General features: G+C 35.9%; 1 protein-coding gene across 8 annotated transcripts in view; it reads left to right on the forward strand.

The window, feature by feature from the left end:
- Positions 1 to 22,301, forward strand: part of VPS13B (vacuolar protein sorting 13 homolog B) — a 468,066-nt gene that overhangs the window by 181,942 nt on the left and 263,823 nt on the right. For all 8 annotated transcript variants that reach the window (XM_035319261.1, XM_035319264.1, XM_035319260.1 and 5 more), the window contains one exon: positions 21,489 to 21,598. In XM_035319261.1, the coding sequence (XP_035175152.1) occupies positions 21,489 to 21,598 (110 nt within the window). The remainder of the gene's footprint in view (positions 1 to 21,488; positions 21,599 to 22,301) is intronic.

Consider the following 22,301-nt stretch of genomic DNA (forward strand, 5'->3'; position numbering starts at 1 on the left):
ACAAAGTCATGCAGCTGGTACATAGATCTGAATTAAAGGAGATTTCGTATTAAAGCTAAGCATGGTAATGAGCTGGCACAATTGCATCTTCTCCGTTTAGGTTATGGAACTATCACTTAAGCTAACTTTACTGCGAGAATTAACTGCTTTCTGTGAATAAGTGTTTTTTTTTTTTTCTTTAAAAAAACAAACAAAAAAAAAACACTTTTTTTCAGTAGATTTGTGTGGTTCACTATATTGTACTAAATTTGAAGTCCAGAACTGGTTGGATTGAAAGATTATTTTTAACAGGCCCCATGGAGGAAAATCCAAAAATGAGGAATTAATAAAGATTTACTATTGCCACAGCAGCATATTTTAAATGGCCATTTCCAGGCAACTAGGGGAACAGTTAAAACTTTTTTTAAAATCAGTTAAAGTGTTACAGGCCAAGTTGAATGTTCTTGCAGGCCAAGTTGAGTGTTCTTTATTTATTCCAAGTAGCTCATTCAGTAAATTCTTTGAATGTCCCAAAGGGCTCTGTGTGGAAAGGATGTTTACAAGTACAAAGTCAGTGTTATACTTACACTATATGCTTGCTTAACTCCAGTTTGTTTTAAACACTCTGATATATGTTACAATTTGCAACATTAACTTTGTTCTGCATAGAATTTCTCCGATTTATAGCTATTAAGTGTAGCCAATAATTTGAGCAGGATGAAAAAGTTTCAGACACTTTTTTTTCATGAAATTACCCTCTTTACTGCTTTCCTCCACATTTGGATACAGCAGTTTTTGCTGCAGGCAGCAATATTTTTATTCCCTGTTTGATATCTAAGAAACCGATCTAGGATATCTATGGAATCCTTTATTTTATGCTCATTCAATGTGCAATTTGATAAAAGTCATTTTTCAGATGAAAAGACATCATTTTGCCTCTAAAGTGTGAATTTCTTTTTGACAGTAGGCAGTAGTGCTTTCAGGTCTGTAGGGGAAGGAATGCCAACATTTTCAACAGTACCTTTTATATCTACAGCAAACCTTTCTAAATACCAGTAAAATATATTTTTAGTAACTTATAAATTCACTTTTCTCATTTATCTCATGATTGAGGCTTTCATATGCAATAATGCAATTAAACAAATACAAAAATGATTAAGACAAAATGAAAAAAAAAGAAGTTACTGATGTACCCGTATTATAGGGATAGAAAGCTTTGCATTGTAATTATCTGCTAGCAACAGAAGTGTTTGCTCTGTTGTGACTTTCAGCAACGTGCCTTCCAAGCAGGCTGTGCTGCTAAGTGGCGTGGATCAGCGACGCGTGTGCGTAACAGTGTGTGCTGCTTTCTCCTGTGATGAACAGAAAAGGAGTGGAATCATTTTTGAGCTATGGAAAAGGAAACAGTAGCTCCACCACACATTATTCATTTTCCTAATTACCTATTGATAGCTGAGATATGTATGAGGAGGAGTATTTTGGGAAAGCAGTTGTGTTAAAAGAGTGTTTCCTTCTAAACCTGATGTATAACCAGATAAGAATTAAACTAAAGCTAGGTGGGTAATGAGTCGGCTGCTCTTTTGTGCCATTTTAGGGCAGAAACAAAAGCCAGTTGCGCAGGAGATAGCAGTAAAATAACTTCAGAGAAAAATTAGCTGACATAGAATGGAGTGAAAGAACAGCTGGTGAAGAGGAGATGAGTGACACATTGCTTGTCTAGTGCCTTGCTCTCCTTAGGAGGAAAAACAGACCCACATGGTCTAAGTTAACTGATTCTTCTGCAACAACATTGTAGGGAATCTCAGTGAAGTGAGACTTCAAAATATGTAGAAACTTCTTGTCCTCTTACCATAGATTTTACAGGGGGGAAAAAAAGCAGAACAAAATATGCTTTTTTTCTGACTTACCCTGTTTCTGAATTTGTGATCCTTTTAATTTATGTTCCAGTTAAATCTATTCAACTTAAGAATATATTTGAAAGGTAATATTCAGCTTTGGCTTACAGTGTCAAACTTTATACAAGGCAACAAGCCTGCTTTTTTGACTTTTTAATTTTTGTTTACATTTCAAATAAAATTAATACAGACCTTGCAGCTTTATAAGTGATAATTAGTTGCTATGTGAGACCTATACATAATTATTGTTGTAACACTTCAGTTACCAAAATAATGAATTTCAAATGAAATGGCAATAAATTATTTGTTGTGCTCTGAAAGTGAATTCTGTGTTCCCCAAGAATACCTCTATTCCAAGTTTATAAAGCTCACCATAGTAAAGAAACAAACCCAAATGAGCAGGTGTCAGACAGCATATCAGTAAGGGCTATGCTGATGGGTAGAAAGTGAAAACTAAATGTGATTAAGGGGCTGCATTTGAAGAAGGAAGGGAAGAGGCTAATGAGAATAAAAATATTTGGTATGTCAGGAACAATGTAACATGAGAATTGCAGAAGAGGTTGAGGCAGATGGAAAGCTGTCCGATGACATTCAAAATAGACGGAAGAAAGATTAGAGCTCTAAGTGAAAGTCACTGAAGTACGGGACGTTAATAATGAAGTCAGTATATTAAGAACTTAAATTACTTATTACTTCTCAGTCTTTTCTGTTGGGAGTCCAGCCTGTTAGACCTTGCCATACAGTTGAATATTTTGGGTGGCATTTGAATACTGGATTTTCACAGAGACCAGTAAGATTTTCCCAGCAGTGTTGCACCAGCATTTGCCATGCTGCCATTTTCCATTGTTTCTCCCAGAGATGTCAAAGGACCAAAAGATAATGCCAGTCTGCTGCACTTACTTCATTGTATTCATATTAACCTGCCATTTTCTTGTAGGGAGGGATTTCTGGGACACAAAGCTCTCACAGGAGCTTTACCACAAAGCAGATTCCTGGACAGACTCTCTTGTGTACCTTCAAAATAATAATAATAATAAAAAATAACACCACGCAAAGAAACTAGAAAACAAATACCTCTTTTTTGTCCCATCCTCTTAAACTGTTTGGCCTGCCACTACCACCTTCACTATTACTTCACTGTTGACTACTCAAAACAAGCATAGTGGACAAAATAAATGTGCCTTTTTCTTCCCAAATACAGGTGTAATTTTTATTCTTCCCAACAAATTAATTTCTGTAGTAGAAATTTTGCAGACCAGTACAAATATATGCAAATCAGATGTGCCTGTGTGTAATTCCCCAATGAAGGTAACAGCATCCCTCTTTATCTGGACCTTTTGTAAGGCATTGGTCCATTTTATTTCCCATGTAAACCAGGTAAATTTGGGCTGAATCACCAGAGGGCACTGCTGGGTCTCTTTAGGGGGCCATACTGTTCATCTGTGCCTGGGAGATAGTCAATGACTATAGAGTTAGCTGCTTTTTTGTTGTTTGTTTGTTTTTTTTTTCAGAACTTATTTTCTGGTAATACATTGTTTTTTTTCCTCCTTCTTGGTCAAATAAAACTTACAGAAAGAAAATGATAGCAGACACATTTCTTCCCCCTGCCCCATCGACTCCCTCTAACCATGGAAGCCTGACTCATGAATTCCTACATCAGGCATCTAAGAAATTATTTGGGGCTGACAATAAGGATCCACAGTTTCCTGGTAATCAGCAGAGACATGCACTTGTGTGTGGCAATTCGATGCTCCCGTGGGACCCCATGAAAATTTCATTCTCTGTGAATAAATAGTATCTCCATACGGGAAAACTATGGTTTCTCATAATATTTTTATTTTATTATCTTATAGTACACATTCATTTCACAATGAAACGATGAGAAAAGTTTATTCACAAAACACCTGTTTTGAGTCTTCAGTTTCAATATGAATCATAAACATTCAATGCTAATAGAAGATATTCAGGACTGTAGGTTGCTTCTGATTGTGGCAGTAGTTTCAGGAAAATAAACTTCAATGCAATCATGATTTGAGCTTTATTTTTTGATTTATGCTATATGCGAGTGTGAGTATTGTGAAGTTTATGGCTAGGATAAATTACTTTTTCTTTTTTTCCCCAGTGAGATATTCAATAAAAGGATATAGAATATCCTTTTGTCTTATTCTGTGACAATTAGACTTTGCTTCACTTGAACCAGTTGTGTAGAGGTAATGCTATTAGTGGTGTTATCTTTCAAGGCACTTCACGAGCAGTTTACCTGTTATTGCTGCCAATGCTTGAGAGTGAAAGCATAAGTACTAACAGCCTTTTTTTTTTTTTTTGTCATGGTAGAGTCTAAAGGTGCCCACACACCTCCAGCAGGGCTGCTGGCTCATCAGTCGGAGGCATGGCTGGCCTGCCTGGGAGGGAGGGCTAGTTCTGCTGGAGGGTGCTGGGACGGAGGGTGCTGAGAGCAGTGGCTCTTCAGCTGGAATCCGTGCAGGATTTCCATCCCTTTCCTGGATGTAGCAGCATCTTGAGCAAAGACAGCAGTCTTTGCTTGGGCTGGAGGATTCAGTCTGCAAGTGGGAATAAATACCATGTTTTATTTTCAAGGAGCATTTTGAATAGAATGTTCTCGGTTGTAAAAAAAAAAAAAAAAAAAAAAAAAAAGTAAAAAAAAAAAGACATCTCAGCATTTTTAGATATTATAGAAACAGCAGTATCTCGTAAATTAGAATTATTGTCCAGAGGATTTATTAGAGGAATTGATGTTAAGTATTTTTTCAGGTATCAGGAAGAAACTGTTCTGGTTGTTCTTCTGTAGAATAACTCAAGACTGAATTAATTTGTGATTTTTTAGATCAGTAAAAGGTTTATTTGAATTATATATATTGTATTGATTACCCCCACAGTATTCTCCTTATACTTTGAAAGATTATAAAATGTTTCACATTGCTTATGTGATTCATAAAACTTGGTCTTTTTTTTCAGTGTCTGTAACTGCTTCAGTTGGCCACTACAGCTGGAAAGTATAAAATATGGGTAAAACTACAAAAACTGAGATTAGGTCCACAGATTATCTATTCATTAATTTGCTTTATTCCGCTTATGTGAAAAAGACATGTCTAATAAAGAAGTGTGGAGTAGGTACTTTGATGTTAAAAATGCTCATCTTTCGTGTTTAAGAACCCTTTTTCTTTTTTTAATGCTGTAGTTTTTAGGCACAATTAATATTCTTTAAATTGTGGTCTGACACAAAATAGATGTTTAAAACAGGTTGTGTTGTATCTTTATACCATAATTCTAATGTAGGAGACTTTACACCTTTGATATTTTATCATGTATTTAAAGAATTTGTGATCTGAATTTTTCATATGAATATGCAATTTAGGACAGATATGTAAAAGTCAAAAGTTTTAGTAAGGTTAACTTCGTCATTCACATTTAACTTCAGTTTTCAACTCCAGTATCTTCTGGTGTTGGATACATTTGGTTATTGTATTGATCACAACTGAGTTTCATTTATGTTTAAATATTTCTTTCATGCTTTCTTTTACTCTTACTATACTGCTGTGGTTAGATTTGAGGTATCATAGCATTTCTTTCCAATTATTAGAATTATTATTTTCATTATTAGAATTATTTCAAATAGGGAACATCTATTTCGTAGTGGCTAGGATTTTTAGTAAAATTCAGTTTTAGCCTGTTTTAATCAAAAACATCCAGGAAGTATCCACTGAAATCTGCTATTCTGCTCTCGTGTAGCTGAATGTACTGACAAACAAGGAAAACTAGACAAGCATATACTACAAAATACAAATCTTTCGGGCTGCTAAAAAGCATGGATTGTAAGACATCAAAAATAGTTGAAACAGGAAAATCGTGATCTTGTGATAAAGATTTGCTGTGGTCTTGTGAAAAGGTTATAAATAGAGCTGTGGCGTACGGAGCAATGAGGTAAGAATATGATCAATTTAATGCACAATTCAGCGTATAATCGTCTGAGTTACAAGGGATATGTAAGGGGTTATGCCAGGGAAAGTTGCATTCAATGAAATAATTCAGGACGCTGTCAGGTCTTCTGAGATTTAACAGATGCAGAGACAAACATAACCATGATCTCTAACGTGCAGCACAATAAGGTGCTTGCTTATTACTTTGTGTACCTTGCTATTTTTATAGCAAACTCTGTGGGAACTTTCCTGCTGGGGGTACAAGAAATTACAGTAGATTCTATTAAATAATGTTCTTCTAACATGTCCGTAATTGTAGCAGGCTGTTCTTGAAAGCCTCGCAGTTTCTTTCACCAAGGCACATCACAAACACAACCAGTTTGAGTTGATGAGAAGTTATTTTCCTTAAGTTAGGGGGTACTCAAATTAGTTACTATGCAAAAGCAACTGGGATATTGCTAGCTATCGACTACGTGAAATTGTTTTCTGGCAAATTATCTGGATTTAAAGTAAACACAAAGAGTGTTTTCTTTACACGCATCTGTAAAATAAGAATTCTTTGGAAGTTTTCAATTTCATAGTCATATTAACTATTCCTCCGCTTTTGCCTCGGACTGAAAACAGCTAAGTAAACAGTTATGAAATATTGTGTCATGTTTTTCATTTGGACGCTGTTTAGCATCTAGCTTGTCAGTCTTGGGTAGAGATAACCGAGCGGATTAAAATTTACAGAGAAATGACGCGATTTAATTGCCTTTGGACTTGACTTAAACTTATACACGAGGAGAAAACAAATGCGCAGGTATAGTAACAGAGCAGATGAACCTTATTCCATGTAGAAATAATGGTGTGGTAACAAAAGGGAAGCCACTGAAACACAGCATGTGTGACACTGCTCCTTTTGCCTATAGTATATATATCTACCAGTTTTATCTTAAACTTGTGATTTAACGGAACTTTAAAATGACTCAGTCTGTGATCCAAGATGGAGTTCTGTTGGAATGACAACCGTAGGCTTGCAGATGCTCCGTATCTGTCACTGTTCAAACTGTTTTAAAATGTTCTCACCAGTAAAAAACAAAACAAACAAAACACACACAAACAAAAGCCAAGTATCCACTTAATATCACAAAACACAAAGCTCTAGGCAGTATTAAAACTTCACAAACGTCTGCATTTTATTCCAGAAATATGATTTCTCCACACAGTGTTGCAGTCATAATAAGGGGCTGTGAGGTTAACAAGCTGAGGAAGAAGCCAGAATTACTGCCCTTAATATCAAGAAAAGGAAGATGAGGTGAAAACAGTCAGCTTTTTTTCCTCTCACAGAAATGTTGCGTTCACCTCTTGGTTTGAAAACTGGAAGCTCTCCAGTCCCAGCGTAGAAATGCAGCTCTGAGGTATGTGGGATTAGAAAGCAAGTTGTTTAGGCAGTGCTATGGTTACATGGTAGGGCCCGCAGCATGGCTCGGCAGGCAGAAAATCCAAAATCCCGTGGAGTATCTACAGCACGCTTGTAAGAAAACATTCTTTTGGACATGTCGGTGCTTACAACGCTGAGGATTTTCTTCGTGTTTTTACACGGTTGGATTTCTTTTTGAAAAATTATCATAATTCTAGCAGTCTGAAATGAGCACTTCGGCAAACTTCATCTGAGTGGTTCGTAGCACGTTCATATTTTTTTTTTTTTTTGCTGATCTGTAAAATATGACGCAAAAGCACATACCACTCTCATGGAGCACATCCCCAGAAGATCTGCTCAGAAAATTAGTATTCGGAAGACATCGTGATATATTGTCAGCCATCTGCAAGGATATTTGCTTTGTAAATAAACCCAGCGTTCTTCTAATGCTCTCGCAGATGTTCTATACGTTTGCTTAACACTTTTCTGCTAAAAATCTTAATGAGGTTTGTAAAATCATAAAGCTGCAGTGTTCAGCTTACTGCCAAAATAATACTAAAGGTTACGTGTTTCTGTTTATTTGTAACATTTCTCTCAGAAGACACTGTAAAAATGTGAAAGCTGGTTTCACTTAAAAATCAGTTTTTCAAGGCAATCTATATAAAAGCTCCTACTGTGGCCTAAATGTATGACAGAAACTAGCTGCACTACCAGTTAAGAGATGCAGCTTTGTAATTTAACTTACCTGTGATTTTGCAGCACCCAGATCTGAGAAGTTTGTGCTTTTTTAGTGTAACTAATAGCCAACTAGGCAATATTGGTGATGTTTTTAAGGAAGAGAAGCAGTCACTCAAGCCCAAAAGTGAAAGTAAAATTCCTGCTGTCACTTTATCTAGGAGGGGATTTAAAACAATGACTGATCTAAACATTTTTGATTTAATAGACAAAATAGATATAATCAATTTGGTTTTACCTTGTTTCAAAAGACTTTTTAAATGTTTAGCAGTGATGGAAGAGGTTAAAAATAAAAAACAACCACCCTGATTTGAAAATGTATACGATTATACAATATAATTTATGCTTTAATTTATATTAAGTACAGTCAATGCCATACCAAAGATTTCCTAGAATTTAGAAATATTAATTTTTACTGTATTATGCGATTTCACACGTCTGTAACCTGATACATTCCTGGTTCCCATGAGTGAGAAGATAATGATCAGAAGTCTTGACACTGTTCAAGAATGCATGTAAAAGAAAATGAGTTTACTCTATGGGGTGGTTCAGGTTTTTGGATGCATCATATCTAGCTCTTTTGAATGTTTGGAATCATTTATCCTAACAGCTGACCTTAACTGTACTTTGGAAGTTTACAGACATAGCAGTTTTGTGAAGAATATCTTAATTCTTCATCAACTAAATGATGTAGTAATTTAGAAACAACTAGTAAATAGCCATCTTCCTGTCCACTGCAGGTAGAAATGAATGACACAAACTTGTGTCATTCATTATCATTGTGAAAATGCTAAAAATTACTTTTTCTGCTTGCTGCTTTAGAAGCTCACACCTTGGAATTTCAGGCAGAAGAATAAAACAACTTTTATAGTAAACTAGTTTGGCAATCCAAATATCTTTAAGGATATTTTGTAGGCTGTCATTGTTTTTATATATTTATATTTATTTCATTTTATACTTATATTTTTATATTTTTCTTTATTTGTCTATTAGTGATCGTGGTGACATTCAGATTATTAGTGAGAAAAGTCATTTCAGTAATTCCAAATTTCTGTTGAATTTATCTGGAAACATTTATCTCTGTAATTTTGAAGATTATTTCACTTTTTAAAATACTGCCGGCAATTTTGAGTATTTTTAATGAAGGCAGAATGATCAACAGTTTCCTGTAGTGTTACTCAAGTTGGAGCTTTGTGTTAGACCATTTCCTTACTGGCATTTTTAACGTTGATTGCTTCACCTCTGTAAAAGAACTGGGCTTTCTCCTGCCCATGTCACTTTTTTTTTTTTTTTTTTAATCTGATCTGTAACATACACAGGTGATCACCATGGTCTACGGAATCTGTTACTGTTCATTTTTAGTATCATAAATGCTGGTTTAGGAAGCTACCAAGTAATTAATGGGATGCACCATATCAGTTATTCTTTGTAACCAGTATATATGAAGCTGTTTGTGAAGGGGATAAGATTGATACCAGTCAAGGTGCAATTTTCCATTTCTTAGTGCATAATGAATCTCTCTGTGATTAATACAGTAATTGTTTGCTTATAGGGTTTGTGTTTATTTACAAGATCAATGTACAAAGGAAAGCTATTTATTCTGTTGAGTTTACTAGTATCCCAATTGAAAGTTAGAGAAATAACAGACAAAACTGCAGGCAAGGAATGCAGATTGCACTGTATGCATTCAGTATGACGATATGTATATTTAGTCAGAATATCAGGCCATTTCATGATACACAGCAACAATTTTTCCTTGGTGTTTATGACGTGGAAATTTTCCAGCTAGAAGTATGCTATGTATCTTGAAGAATTTCTCTAATATATAATGTAGCTAATTTTAACTCTTCTTTCTGGAATCTCTTGAAACTACAGCACCTACCCCATACTCTCTGAAGCTGGTTCACCTCCTGTAGGTGTGAACAGAGTCATTCCCCATTTGAGAGTCCATGCCTCTTTCTGTCTTGGTACAACAAGTGGAAATGAGAGGACTGCTGACTTTGCTTCTCTGTTCTCATCCCTCTTTTCTTAAATGTTGAGGAAGGCTTTTTTGTTTTGTATGACAGATATAAGACTGTCAATATTGCATTGATCAAATTATCTTTAGTAGGCTTGCGGAATTTCATTCAAATTTAGAGTTAAATTTAAGTTAATTTGATGTTATCATTAAGTTTACCTCTGAAATGTAATTTTCATAGTGTCAGTAAACTGAATACAAATTCAGTTGAAATGTTTGCTTGTTTTTTTGTTTGTTTGTTTGTTTTGTTTGTTTTTTTTAATTGTGTACTGTCATTCACAAATACAAGTGCCTTTTGTAATTACTGCCTATGCAAACATCGGCTCCAAAAAGGAACAGGACTGACTGCCCATTAGAAAACTTGTTCATTTTATGTTTTTAGTATATAAAGGTATTGTATTTTTCTCATTCAGTTACCAAGCACTAAAAAAATCATATTGTTTTTAATTAAAAAGGAAATATTTGTTTTCAACTTAACCCCTTATGTATCAAGTTTCTGTTGGAGTGCACATTTAGGAAAAAAAATTATGGTAGGACTGCCCATGTCATTTAACATATCTTGTAGTGTCACAACTGTGATAGTGTGAAGTACTGAGGCTATTTTTATTCTGGCTCATTGTTTGGCAGGACATTTATATGCTATTTATTGCAGTCCTGAATCACTTTTGTAGATCATGAAAGCTTCTTGAATAATATAAAGGAATATGTGAATTAAGTGGAATTTTCTATTTAGAACATACATAGTTTCCATTCTTCCTCTGCTTACATTTCTGCTATAGAAAAGAACAACCTTACATGTAATTTCTACTGTAAAGCTTGTTTGCCTTCCTAAAATTTTCTTATCCATCAACCTTTGAGCATGTGTGCATTTATTCAATTGAGCGCCTACCATTTTTAAGAAAAAAACACAGCTGTGTATTATTCAAATTACTTCTAAGAAAAAGTACGTGAATCATCTACTGCTAAAAAGGTCTCAATTTTAAAAGTTCAAGTGCAAACCCAGTTAGTTGGTATCCATAGTCACAGTGCTACAAATGTTCAACTGCTGAAAAAGGAATGAAAATAGCTCCCTTGATGCCCTGTTGCCATAGGGGAAGAATCACGTTGCAATTCACAGAGGAATACTACTGTAAGGAATTGCAAAGGATAGTGAGGTGGTTATAAATACAGAAGCTGAAATGTATTAAGAAACTTCTTGGCAGTTTTCATACAATTTTCTGGTTTCATTTTAAAACCCATATTATGAAGGTAACAAAGTGAAGAATGTATTGAAAAACACACAGAAGGAAATATATTGAGTCATTGTTCATTTAAAGTATATCACTAGTTCACGATCTTCCCATAGTGTTTTGTGAAAGAAATGGTATGGTAGCACTCTTCCATTGCAGCAATAAAGAAAGCAGTCCTGATATCAGTGTGCTTGTGTCGCATGGTTAACTGGCCTACAGCTCATAGAAATCAGGGTTTGCAAACTCTGAAGTTAGCAGAGCTTCGCTCTGATGCTTTTCATAATAGACAAATTGAGGGAGCTTATTAGGCATTCTGTTCACTTAGTTAGGGATTATGTGTTTGGATCATGACTGATTCTATCTTCAACATTAAGAGAGGTGGTGACATATCGTCCTCTCTTCCCTGCTGAGGCAAATGTGAAATCAAGTATTCCAGCAACAATCTTCAGTTTCCCATGATCTCAGAGACTTGGAGCAGACCTCGGCTGTTTTCTACTTTTCTAAGCCGAATGAGATATTGATAAATCTAACTTCATCTTCCTGGCTCATTTTCTGGGCTGAACATCACAGAGTCATAGAATCATCTCGTTTGGAAAAGACCTTTAAGATCACCAAGACTAACGACTGTCAGCCTGACCTAGTAATTCCCACCACTAAACAATGTCTCCGTGTAAGTGATAGTAATGTCTCGTTACCCTGTACACATCTCCTTGTTATGCATAGAGAACATCTGAGCTTTAAAGAGGAAGTTAAATGTGGGCTTCTTTTCTGTTGTCATATCTCTGCCTTTATAGGTGATCTATGAGCTTAGGAGTGGTTCTAGATTTAAGGTAGCTTTGGGACTTCTGCTGCCAGTTACTCCAGTTACTTGCTTCTATTGACCTGGAAGTTCGATTAGCCTTGCGCTAATCCATCTCACAACAGATTGGATAGCTTTTCAGCCTTGTCTAAGCCTTATTGAAAACATCCTCATTCACAGCAGTAAAAATCACAAGAGATTGTTTATTCAAGTCAACCACAGCCCCCAACTTGCTGTTATTTGTGCTTCCACCTGGAGCATTCACACTGCCTTTTAGTCCTCAAAGATCAGCTGTTTGTTGGTCAGGACGTTATAACTTCAGTTTCAGTCCACTAACTGGCTGGTGCAGGGATGTTCAATTCTCACAGTTCTTGCAGTCCTGTCATTCTGTAAGGAACAAGTTCATAGAGAAAAAAAACCTGTTTGAGGCCTTCCCTTTCCAGGAAGTCTTCCTGAGAGCCATCATTTCCTCAAGGAGGGCTAAGAGTTACCATGCATGGATGGAATTTTTGAATGAAGCTCCCAAAATTTTACTCAGCAATCACCCTGTCCGAGTATTATTTCCTTCACTCACTTAAGAGGTTTTTGTCCATTGACGTATGTTTTCTCGGTGGCTCACCTCTCTGTGGCCCTTTGTCCCTTCAGCTGAGGCTCAAACTGTGCAGCAGTTTCTGTGTAGAAATTGGAGGTTTTTTGTTGTTGTGTTGTTTTTTGTTGTTGTTGTAGTTGTTTTCTAATCAAACTTTAGCAGGGTTGTTAATGCAACTGTGTCTACAGTGATTAGCCCTCCCTTATTACATATCTGGACACTTCAGTGTCTTCATCAAATAATATACGTGCAGACAATATGTAAAGTACAGCTACTGGTTTTACTTACACATTTGTATACATGCTTTCCAAGAACAATGAAATCATAAAAATCTGCAAATATTATTGCATTTGGAAAAGAGCATCTGCAGTTGTAGTTTGCCTAAGGCTCTGAGGTCCACATCCAGGTGGCTTGGACCTAGAGCAGTTCAAAATCCATTTGCTTTGTAGTAAATAGGCAATCATTTAAAAATGAAGAAAAGAAGATTATTTAAACAGTAACTAAAGTTCAAGACGTGTGTATGCATTTTTATTTCTGTGCTCTCTGCTCTGGGGTTTGGAGGATGTATAATGCTTTTGGCATGGAGCACAGTGTGAATTAGCGAGCATAAATACTGAATGAATGGTATTGTGAAACAGAAGTTTCCAGGTTTGAACGCTTAAACCTGACCTAGTGACCTCTTAACTGACCAGAGCTGCATGCAGTGTTCTTAATATCTGTGTACACAATGGATTTATACAGTGGTATAGATGATACTCTCTGTTTCATTGCCTGCTCGTTCCCTACAGCTGAACATTGAGCTAAAACTTTTCTAGAGCTATTTTGATAACATAAATCTTGGTTTTTGTTTTTTGACTCAAAGCAGTCAGCTCAGTCATCACTTTACATGTAAAGTTATGTTGCAGTGATACCAGTAGGAAAAGCATATTAACGGTATTGAATCAGGCCAGATGCTTCAGCAGTTCTTCAGCCAGCCCTGTTGATGTTTGCTCTGGATGGCTTAGATCTGGTCACTGCCATTCATCTCCTGAAACATCTTGACGTTTCATCATCCTGAAACATCATCCTGTATGACTGCCCTCTTCCATAGTGAAAACTACCATGTTTTCTTATCGCTGTTTCATTTATTTAAAATAATTTATTCAATCCTATATTATCATTTAGCTTCCTCTCATATCCTATAAAAAAACTATAGATAGTGTAGTTTCTTTAAAAGGCTTTGATGAAACACCTTGTGGAATATATGTAGGAAATATAAGTAGACTACAGAACTAAATTGACTTTGTCCTTATGCTTGACGATTCCCTAGGAGAACTCTGGCTCTCTTTATGTTATGTTGCTTTACAAAAGATGCGTTGAACACTGTACTGAATCACTATGCCTAAAATAAGTTTGATCAATGGTGTATCTTATTTTGCAATTACATTTGTTCATATATTTTGTTGCTGCATAGAACATAACCCAAAAGCAGTGCAAGACTCTTGAGACCAAACGAAAAAGGGGATTTTCTGTCCTATTCATCTCATTTCTAGTCTCAGTCCACTAAATACAGGAATTACCAAAATTCCTATATTTTTTAACAGAAAAACATCAATATATATATATATATATTGGTTTGTTTGAGATAGTGTCTTTTTTCAGTGGTTAATCAGAAATCCATTCCCTGGAATTGCTGAATTTTACAAAACTAAAAATTCTTGTAAGCTGAAAAGTAGCAACAGCCTTTAAAATGGGATTGAGAAGATCTGCCTCATGGTATCTTTGGAACTTTTTATTTTAATGGAACGTTTGGTGTCCTCTTGATCCCCAAGATGGTGAACAACTGCAAGCTGTACTTTATTCCAAACAGGAAATGAAACAGAACAACATTGACATGAAAATAGGCATTTAAGTTCTTTTGTCACAGAGATAAACAAGCTAAAATTCTCAGCCCATTTTGAAAACCGAGTCAGGTATGGTGAAGTTAATGGAGTTTCTAACATTAGAAATCTAAGTAATTTTGTTATATGTGTAATTGTGGTAGCATCAGATGCAGAGGCAGAGCTATTGAGTATGAAAGCTAACTCTCTTATTTCATGATGCCAGCAGTGCAGATCTTATCAATAAAGTTTCATAATAAATTGTCTAAGGACTTAGGGCCAGATTTATGGTTGGGATTTTAACATCAAGAGATGGCTTTCTAGTGGGGCTTTGAGAGAAAAAAAAAATGACAAAGAGAAGTGACTTTGGTGGGTGTCTTTGTAAACTGAGGTGGTTAGTTGTAAGCACTACTGGGTGTTTGAAGACCTACTTCTGTAGCACTGGTTGAAATCATCAGTTTGGACCACTCTGTGTTTTCTGAGTGGAAACGTAACTGTTTAGGCAACTTGAGCCATCGTATTTCTCCCTCTTTTTATTCATTCACTGATGTTTCTGAAGTCATTGTAATATATCCTTGCTGTATACTCCTTGTATGTATAGTCCTTTTTGTCAGTTGAATGTAGAGCTCCTCATTCTCATTATATTTACAGGACAGTCAGTGTGATTGCTAAATATATTAGCAAGACCTAAAGGTGGACGTGACAAAATTATGCTTGAGTGAGCTTTCTTAAAGTATAGAAATTAACGGAGATGGGCTATGCATCTCAGCGTAGGAATATTGCTGTTATATTTTCATGGAGACAATTCAGTAATCGCCCAAATAAAGCTGACTTTTCTGTATATTATAGCTGCCTACACATTTCTCTTTTTTTGTGATTGTTATTGCCTATTAAGCTGTGTCCCTGAACCCACATCACCATATTCTCTAAAGGAAATTAAAGTTTTGGTCTAGTGAATTTTGGAAAACAAAGCAGCCTTTCATGATTTTTTTTTTTCAGAAGCATATAGCCACCATGTTAAATGTACATCTTAAAGCAGTTTTCTGAAAACTTGCATCTCAGCACGCCATAACATTCTTCCTCACTAAGAAAGGCAAAACGCTAAATGGACTCATTTCCATTCTTAACATCAAAGGACAGAGATTGTACGGAATATCTGAGGATTGTTCTCCATAGTTGACTTGATATACCTTTCTTCAGGCGGATTTATAGAAATATGGCTCCTTGTACTTCAGAAAAATGATGTCTGACATTCAGAACTTTGTGTTAACCAATGCATTGAGCGTTTTTGTATTTTGCCTCATTATATTATGTCTTTAGTTATAATTCCTTAATTCAGCATTGGTGACTATTTGGGTATTTATATAAATACAGAGAGAGAGGATGTTTTGTTTCTTTAAGCCTTACAATGGTTTATCGGAACATTCAGTTGAAATTAGGCATTTGTGATTTGGACTTATTTTTAACACAGGTTGAAACCCTACATTTATTTTTTTGCTACTAGTTACAGTAGATACCTAGGTATGGCACATAACTTCAACATCTGAATTCTATCCCCAGGTCCTGCTGTCCTGCTGTGTGATTTAATAACTTCACCTCTATGCGTCACTTTCTCTATTTTTGAAGTAAAAATAATGATGCTGACCTCCTGTGTCAGTGCTTAAAGCTTTTCAACTATAAACCTCAGTTGGAGAGTTAAGGTAGTGGCAGAAGTACATACTCATTAAATATTTCCTAAGATCAAAAGCTATTATTTCAAAAATATATAGTATTTAAATATTGTGGTGTGTGTATGTTTGAGCAAAGTATAACTGTTCTGTGAAGGAACTGTGTTTGATATTCCAGAACAAAATGGTTATTGTACGGGAAAGTTTTAGTAGTTCTCTTTTAATGAAATATACTCATATTGGCCCAGGCAACTAAGTTAATTGATTGTAGGGTTATTTGAAGCACTTGGCAAATGTGAAACTCAGTGAAACTACTATAGACTAGGAGATTTTTTCTCTGAGATAAAATTGGGGTAGTATTTATGTAAAAGGCCATTTGTAATCATTCAACGCAACCTTGAACTGAGACACATGGAGACGTACATTTCAGTGGTTAGACAAAATCTGTCAAGTTACTGTAGTTAGTAAAACGTAAAACAGTTTTTCAATATAAAATACTTTGTCTATTTTCCTTGTCTTAGTCAGCAATTCAAGGTGAAATGTGGGTCGCCATCTCTTACGTAATATTAGATTAGATTTTGCAAGACAATCACATTGGCTTGTTATAGGTATTACAACGCTGAGAAAGTTTGCATGTTATATTTTTATGCTGTGTAACTGCAATCTGTAGCTCCTACTTCAGCTCTCATTCTTCAGCTTGGGATGTAACTGAAAATGGCTGTGGTGCCATGGGATAGCTAATTGGTAAAGCCTGTTTGGAATGTGGATAAGTGAGCCATTTTGGCAGGGAGCAGAGTAGTAAAGAGCACTCTTTTTCCCTTAGTTGACTCCCAGGCTAAAATTAAACAGAGTTAGATATTTCCACATTTAGTGATTTACAGTGCATCTGTTCTGAGTCAACTAGCAGAGAGAACTAATTACCTATATACTTCTTATAAAAAGAACTTTTCATTTCTGTGTAATACATAGGTCTGCATTTTTACAATATGCCTTAGTGGAAATGCCCTTGAAAACAATGAGAGAAGTAAAAAAAGATTGTTTCTTCTGTTATTCTTTAAAATATTTGGATACTAAACTCACAGTGCTACCTTGACCTGTATCAGCACCTGCTTATCATTCACATGTCCTGAGACACAGGAGTCATAAGCTCAATGCTGAAATAATTCATGGTGCCGTTTATATAGCAAGATGGTGTAATGTTTTCTTTAGTTACTTAGCTACTAAAAATAAACAAAACTTGTCAGAATTAGTTTTTCTTGTAGATCATTCCCTTTGTTCATATTTGTGATCCCTTCTCAATATAAACTGTGCATTAACTTAAACTTTGGTTTCCTGTAAAGGTTTTTCAGTTCATTTTATAGCAGACTATCTGAAATGTTTTACTGGATGTTTTTACTGTAAATAGCAATATTAGATGTGTTTAGGTACTGCATACACACAGCAGAATTTAGAAAGAGCACTGTCGGGATGGTCTTTCACTGTTGCAGAGATATAATACATTTTCTGCACATAAATAGCAAGGCTGCTTCTAAATGTCAAGGGAGTTAAAGTATATGTTATTGCTGCTGCGTTAAATGTTGAGTTTCAACAACTAAATTTCTGACTGACCTATCATTGTCTACTCTTCCTAGTAAATCTTTTTTACCACAATGGTGAGAATGACTCAGTAATGCAATTTATTCTTTCACAAGGTTCTTATTCTTCCAAACAAACAGCTGTTTGCTTAAGGCATTGCCACCTCCTTTCTTGTTCCCAAAACACTGTTTCACCTTTCACTGTCCTGCTGCTGCCATTCCTTTCTTCTGGCTCTGATTTTTGAAGCCCTTTTCTGTTCCTCACTCACCACTGAGCATCCCTCAGCACCATCTCTCTGCTCCTTGACTATGCCCTGTTTCACCACTCCTCCTTTTACCTCTGGCCTCCTTTCTCTGGAGCCTCATTCCCCAAGTGTCCTCTTCTGCCTCACCTGCCTCACAAGAAGCGAGGCACACTTCTGACATGCTTGAATTTCTCCTTGTGAAGGGGAGGGCTATAAAACCCCATGCTAAGGGCCCCTCTCCTCCCAGGCAGCCTTTACTGGGTACTCATGGCAGGAGGAGGTGGCGGCAGAGCAGGCCCAGCCGCAGGAGGCCCCGGGTTATTATCCCCTGCGGGCCCCCAGGCCCTCAGGAAAGCGAGTGCCGAAGCCACAGCTGTCGTCCTCCAAGGAAACTCATCGAGAAGCTCGTCTGCAGGGTGAGAAGGCAGCTGCGCTCAGCCGCCTCCTGCTCGTCCTCCCTGGGTTCATTCCTTCAGGGCCAGCCGCAAGTTGGGCAGGAAAGAAATTATTTGCCTAGCTGCACCTGGCACATGACACCAACGCGATGCTGAGGAAATTCTCAAACACGCAAAGATTGTGTGGTGTTGGGTTCGATCTTGTTTTTAAGCCGTTTTCTAGAGATGTAATAGATAACTCTGGCAAGAGCTGGGGTCTGAAAATGAAACCTAGTATGGTATGGATCTAAGGTCTGTTTTTTTTTTTTTCTTTTTTTTTTTCTGAAATGTAAATTTAATTAGGAGGAGAAAAGGGGGAGGGGAGAAAAGAAAGTTCACCACAATCTTAATGAAATCCAGGGAACTCTAGTGTTGCATCTTGACAGAGAGAAAATAACAATTAATTTATTCTTTTTTTCTTAACCATGTAAGGAGCCTGCTGCCAACTTACGGCTTGGTTCTCCCACAGAGATTTCCGTGAAAACTGGGGGGCGGGGGGACTTCTTGTTTCTTGGAATGAATAGTCGAGTTTAAGCTTCTGGGGGGATAAATCTGAGAATATTTTCCTTGATTATTTAGTTCCTTATTTTGAAGAAAGCTGTTACATGGAAAACAGCGTTAAATAGGTGATTATGTTGCTCTGTGAACAGAGCAGCTGAGCAGCAAACATGGCAGTAAATTTCAGTAATTCAGAGTGACAGAAGTGGCTTGGTAGGAGGCCAAAATTACCTTGCAGTCAAATTGAAAGTCAAATAGTTCAATTGCTTATCTAACTACTTGTATGTTAGGGTTTTGATTTTTTTTTTTTTTTTTCTCCCCAGATGCAAGCTATCAATGACAAAAGACAAGTGGAAAAATAAACCATGTTGCTCTCCATTCTACCTTACATTAAAGTTTTATGGGGTTGTGATAGTGACTTCATGGAAGTTAAAAGATAGTTTCTGTTCAAAGCATGGCTTAAGTGTTTTGAACATTTTAGTTTTAGCTCATTTTTTGCAGTAAACAAGAAACTAAATTGAGTAACTAGCAGCATGTGCTACGGTAACACTATTTTTTTTCAAGAGTCTGTTGTAAATATGGGGTTTTTGTTGATTTTGCCTGTAGGCTGACTTTATTCCTCACTCTTTGGGAGGTCTCTGACTCCCACTTGTCATATCACATACATTAAACCTTTCATTAAGTATTGCTGACAACAGGCAGTATCTCTTAAAGATGCAGGATTCTCTCATTTTGGCATCCAAGTATCTTATAAAAGCTAATGATTGTAGCATATACTTTTATCAATCTGTTACCTTCTGCTTCCATTTTCTAGTTTCCTCCAGATCCTGCTGCAAGACACATTCACTGCTGTTCTTACTTGCACATTACCCTTTTATTTTATGCTCAACATCAGCTTTGCCTTAAATTGCAGATTTATTTCTAAGGTTTATTGCTGACATTTAAAACCATCAGATCACAAAGACTATTCTAAGTATAGGAGCTCCTCACAGTGTGTGTTCCAACTCCAAGCCTGTGCTAGGCTGGTGATTTATCTTTGTGTATTTCTTGACTGCCATTTTCCCATTGTACTTGTCGGTCTTTGCTTGCGTAGCCCCAGTTTGATTGGACTTCTGCCATTTGGAATTCAGCAGGTTTTAAGATTTTGTTCTATACAATAAGTATAGAACTTGATTATTTTCTTTTTTATTTTTGTGATGTATTATGTTTTGAGGAATATGGATTCTCAGTTTTTTGGAAAGTATGTTGAATTGTGTGATAAACTTTTTGGATTTAAATTTATTATTAAATTCAGATTCGTGCTTAATTATCTATTTCAGAGTAAATATATAAGATATTGCTTTGGAACTAATTGACTTGGAACTAACATGATTTATTGAATTATAAAACTACCGTCATTCTGTAGAACTTGGACTGGACCTTCCAATAGCTAGGAATTTATTTATTCATTTATCTATCCATTACAAAGTTGCAAAACTTGCACGAAAAGACAGCTATTTAAGAATACTTGGTGTACTTTTTCAATATAATCGCTATCTTTGTGTTATATTAATCCATTTGCTTCTGAATCTTGCAGCTCAGTCAGTTTCTGCCACAATAAATAAACTTCAGTGAATAACAATACTTTATCTGTACTGTTTACAGAAAAGTCTCACTAAATTAATGCACAGTTAGATTTTTAATGCAATCAGAAATGAAATAGTGCCTCTTAAATTGGGCTTTAGGGTGCCTGGATTGAAGTATGTTAAGACTTCTAATTACTGAGAACAGTTTTTCTCCTGTTTTATGCCTCAGTGCTTCCCATGTAGGTGTTTCTTGATATGCATATGTAAACTGTGAGTTTACTTTTAAGAAGTGAAGTTACAGTAGCCTTATCTTATAGTCCTACAACTGCAAAAATCAGATTTAAAGAAAACAAAACATATTGCAAAACTTAGGTTAAAGTTCTAAAAGCACACAATAAGAAGACTAACAACAGTAGCAGAGTTGAAAATTTTGCCATATTTTACCCAGCAAGTCTGCTAAAGAGCATTTATAACTGCATTTATGCAGAAAATATTTGTCTTGAGCAGAACATTAACCTAGAGTAGAACTGTCTTTATTAAAAGAGATAAAAAAGAACCCAGTGCCCTAAACCAGGTTTTTCTTTGAGCGTATGGGGAGGAAAGTCGTGTAGTCATGTATTACATTCTTTGTGTCAAGGGTCATTTGACTCATTTCTTGCATAACTTTATTGTTGACTGAGAATCCAAGTAAAGGTGTTATGTGTATTCAGTTACATGCTTGATTTTTGTGAAAACATTTTTTTTCTTGGCAGAAAATAGTAGCAAGAAAGATCAAAATGCAGTTCTCTGCATTTGTGTGTGTGTGTGTGTGTCTAAGAACAGCAGTGCTGGCAAGTTTCTCATTTTCAAAAAGTTATTGAAATTTGTGATAATTATTACTCTTAGTAAAAACCTTATGTGAGTAAATATATCTGAAGTACAATCCAAACAAAAGTCTGCATCAAAGGAGATGTATGTGTGAGAAAAAAAAAAAGAATATATATGGAGATTCTTTATATGACGGTTGTTATTTTCTGTGAAATATTCTGAAAATATATCCTATTTTCTTTTCTGTGGTGTATAGGTGCAGTACTTTTGTCCAGTGTACAAGGATTAGCAATTAACATTGATCCAGTGCTTTATACTTGGCTTATCTACCAGCCTCAGAAACGACCCAGTAGACACATACAGCAGGTATGTATTTGAGTTAAAGGAGCAGAGGGAGAGAAAACTTTCTCTTACATGAGTACCAGTAGTGCATTTTTGTTCCACATGTTTTTCTCTTGCCCTGTTCATTTTAGTTTGCTGCACATAGTGTTGATCTGATTTTGATTTATTTAAAATGTCAAACCTTGCATATCAAAATTTTTGTTTCTCAATGTTTTCATTTACAGTGTTTAAGTAAAAGAGAGAGTGTTTTCTGATGGTTCTTGCTTAGGATCAGTCAGGTTTTAGTCATTTGGGATGGTCTATCAAATAATTACATAATCTGTTAAAAAAAAATCACTACTCTATTAAAAATCACTACTTAGTAGTGATTCCTATTTTAATAGGAAATGAACCATGCAGGTCATAACTTGATACAATTGAATGCTGTAATGGATTCTGTATATAATGTCAAAATACGTATTTGCATGCAAAGTGCTTGGAAGAGATACAGGAAATTGAGGCTGTGGGTCTGTGTGGCACAGTGCTTGCTTTGAAGTATTCTTGATCATAACTTTCATCCTGCAGACTCCTGACTGGAAACAATCTGGAAACTTTTTGCCTGGTTCTAAACTTATTTTTTCACTGTTGTTTGGCAGACCAATAGAGTATTCTAAACCTTAAATTTGTCATAACTAATCAAATGAGTGGTTTGTTGAGCCTGATGTGGTCTCTCGGTTATAAGTCATCA

The sequence above is a fragment of the Oxyura jamaicensis genome, chromosome 2 (genome assembly GCF_011077185.1).
Source record: "Oxyura jamaicensis isolate SHBP4307 breed ruddy duck chromosome 2, BPBGC_Ojam_1.0, whole genome shotgun sequence".
Lineage (NCBI taxonomy): Eukaryota > Metazoa > Chordata > Aves > Anseriformes > Anatidae > Oxyura > Oxyura jamaicensis.